The following is a 1,867-nucleotide window of genomic DNA, read 5'->3' as shown; positions in this document are numbered from 1 at the left end:
ACTCTGGGAACGCTTTGAAAATGGCTCAAAAGATGATCGAATTGAAATTTTAAAAATGTCTTCATACAACTTGGGGAAAAAAAATCGCAGTAAATCAAACTGACAGTCTGCACTGTGTGTCTGATGCATGCCAGATCCACTTTTACTGTTGATAATTAGTCATATGCTGAAACATGAGACTTCAATTTTATGCTTTTGAAAAATGTTACTATTCATCTCTAGGTTTTTGCTCCCTTGTCAAATAACTGCTCATTAAAAACAGATTATTTGCTGTTATAATTTGGATCACATCCCAACACTCCATTTGTGGAGCAAGCAAGCCCCCCGTGCTGCTTTCACTTCACAACCCAGCCTCAGTTCAGCAGTCCACAGTAAAGGCAGCTCAGTGTGTGAATGTAGGAGCCTTTCAGCTGAAATTTTGGCCGCTCCTCCGTGTCCACTGCAGCAGCACCTTCCAGGTTGCTCCGGGCTCCCCGGGGTCGGGGGGCTCCCATCCGAGGAGCAGACTGCCCCTTTTGTGATGCTCACTCTCTGGCATCTTCTCCACCCTTTATGTGTGCCTCATGATGGAAGACTCATACTCTGAGGGGCCCAACATTTGCTTTCGCCCCCTTCATTCTTCAGGATTCAGGCTGCAGCGATGGTGAAACTCCTGGCCGTACTCATGGACCCATTTGTTTGCAACTGCAACAAACACAGACCAAAAACTGTAGCTCACTCTAAATTCAATCTTTATCAATAATTATGTTAAAATGATTGATAGCTGATAATAATATCTACTGACATAAATTGAAGTTGAAGCTGAACCTCCAGTGAATGCTTCTGCAGCTGCTGATGATTAATACCCCTCTGTTGATTTAACTGGCTTGTATAATACATTTGATAGTCTCGGCCAATCAGCAGCAGATGTTCACATTCCAAGATTCAGCGTCTGAAATGCTCTCTGTCCCTTTTCTAAATGGATAATGCAACACAGATGTGATCTCCCTCCTGTATAACAGGACAGTTACACACCGGGTGCAGACTGTAAACAGTTTTGAGGCTCCTGCAAGGCTCACTGAGGCTTACCCCATTTGTCCCCAATAAGCACGGGACATCCAGCATGCAGGGTGTCCGCATCGCCCCGACCATTCCTGTGGAGGTTCCACCAGAAGACGGCAGCTTTCTATAACAACAAAGAAGACATAAAACATTAAATTAAATATGTTTTAAACAGCACCTTCTTTCACTTTACGACAAAAATATGTAATAAATGCAGTTTTATGAATTAAAGAAAGAACTTGGCCAAGTTTTAAATAAGACAAAGACATTGTTGCTGTTTTTCTGTTTGGGGAATAATCAAATCCTTAATATTTCCACAATGATAAGTTGTCGCAACCACTTAAACCAATTGGTAATCTTTGGAATTCCGATGCTTTAAAACAAAAATCCCTTTAAGTTTTGAATTGACTGAAGATTTGAAACTACAAATGTCAGTCACCTTCTGATGGTTTTATCTAGGCCACATGTGTCACAGTCAAGTCCAGGGGGCTGGATCCGGCCCGCCAGGTAAATGTATTCGGCTCTCCAGATCATTTTATTTTATTATATTGGCCCGATGTTGTCTTGCGCTTATTTCTAACTTGTATAATTTTGACAAAATATATAATTACGGAGAGTAAAATATTGAAAGTTATTTAAGGTTTAAGTTGATTTATTCTTGAATAATATTTAATATATAAAATATATTTTTCTTTTTTTTTAAAAGTTCAGTTTTTGCAGTTTAAAAAGTTAGTTTTAGTGTGTTCAATAAATGTTTATCTTGCTCGGCCCACAACCTAAGGTGTGTTTTGGATTTTGGCCCCTTGTGGGATTGAGTTTGACACCC

The 1,867-nt window shown here is 40.0% G+C and overlaps 1 protein-coding gene across 1 annotated transcript in view; it reads right to left on the bottom strand.

Moving 5' to 3' along the window:
• Nucleotides 1-6: 6 nt before the first annotated feature.
• Nucleotides 7-1,867, bottom strand: part of p4ha3 (prolyl 4-hydroxylase, alpha polypeptide III) — an 11,772-nt gene continuing 9,911 nt past the window's right edge. The window contains exons 12-13 of the mRNA XM_024276538.2: nucleotides 1,069-1,165; nucleotides 7-684 (exon numbers count right to left, since the gene is read on the bottom strand). Of these exons, the coding sequence (XP_024132306.1) occupies nucleotides 614-684; nucleotides 1,069-1,165 (168 nt within the window). The 3' untranslated portion in view covers nucleotides 7-613. The remainder of the gene's footprint in view (nucleotides 685-1,068; nucleotides 1,166-1,867) is intronic.

The sequence above is a fragment of the Oryzias melastigma genome, linkage group LG13 (genome assembly GCF_002922805.2).
Source record: "Oryzias melastigma strain HK-1 linkage group LG13, ASM292280v2, whole genome shotgun sequence".
Classification (NCBI taxonomy): Eukaryota; Metazoa; Chordata; class Actinopteri; order Beloniformes; family Adrianichthyidae; genus Oryzias; species Oryzias melastigma.
Note: the sequence above shows the minus strand (reverse complement) of the source record. Positions and strands in the feature narration are given on the sequence as shown.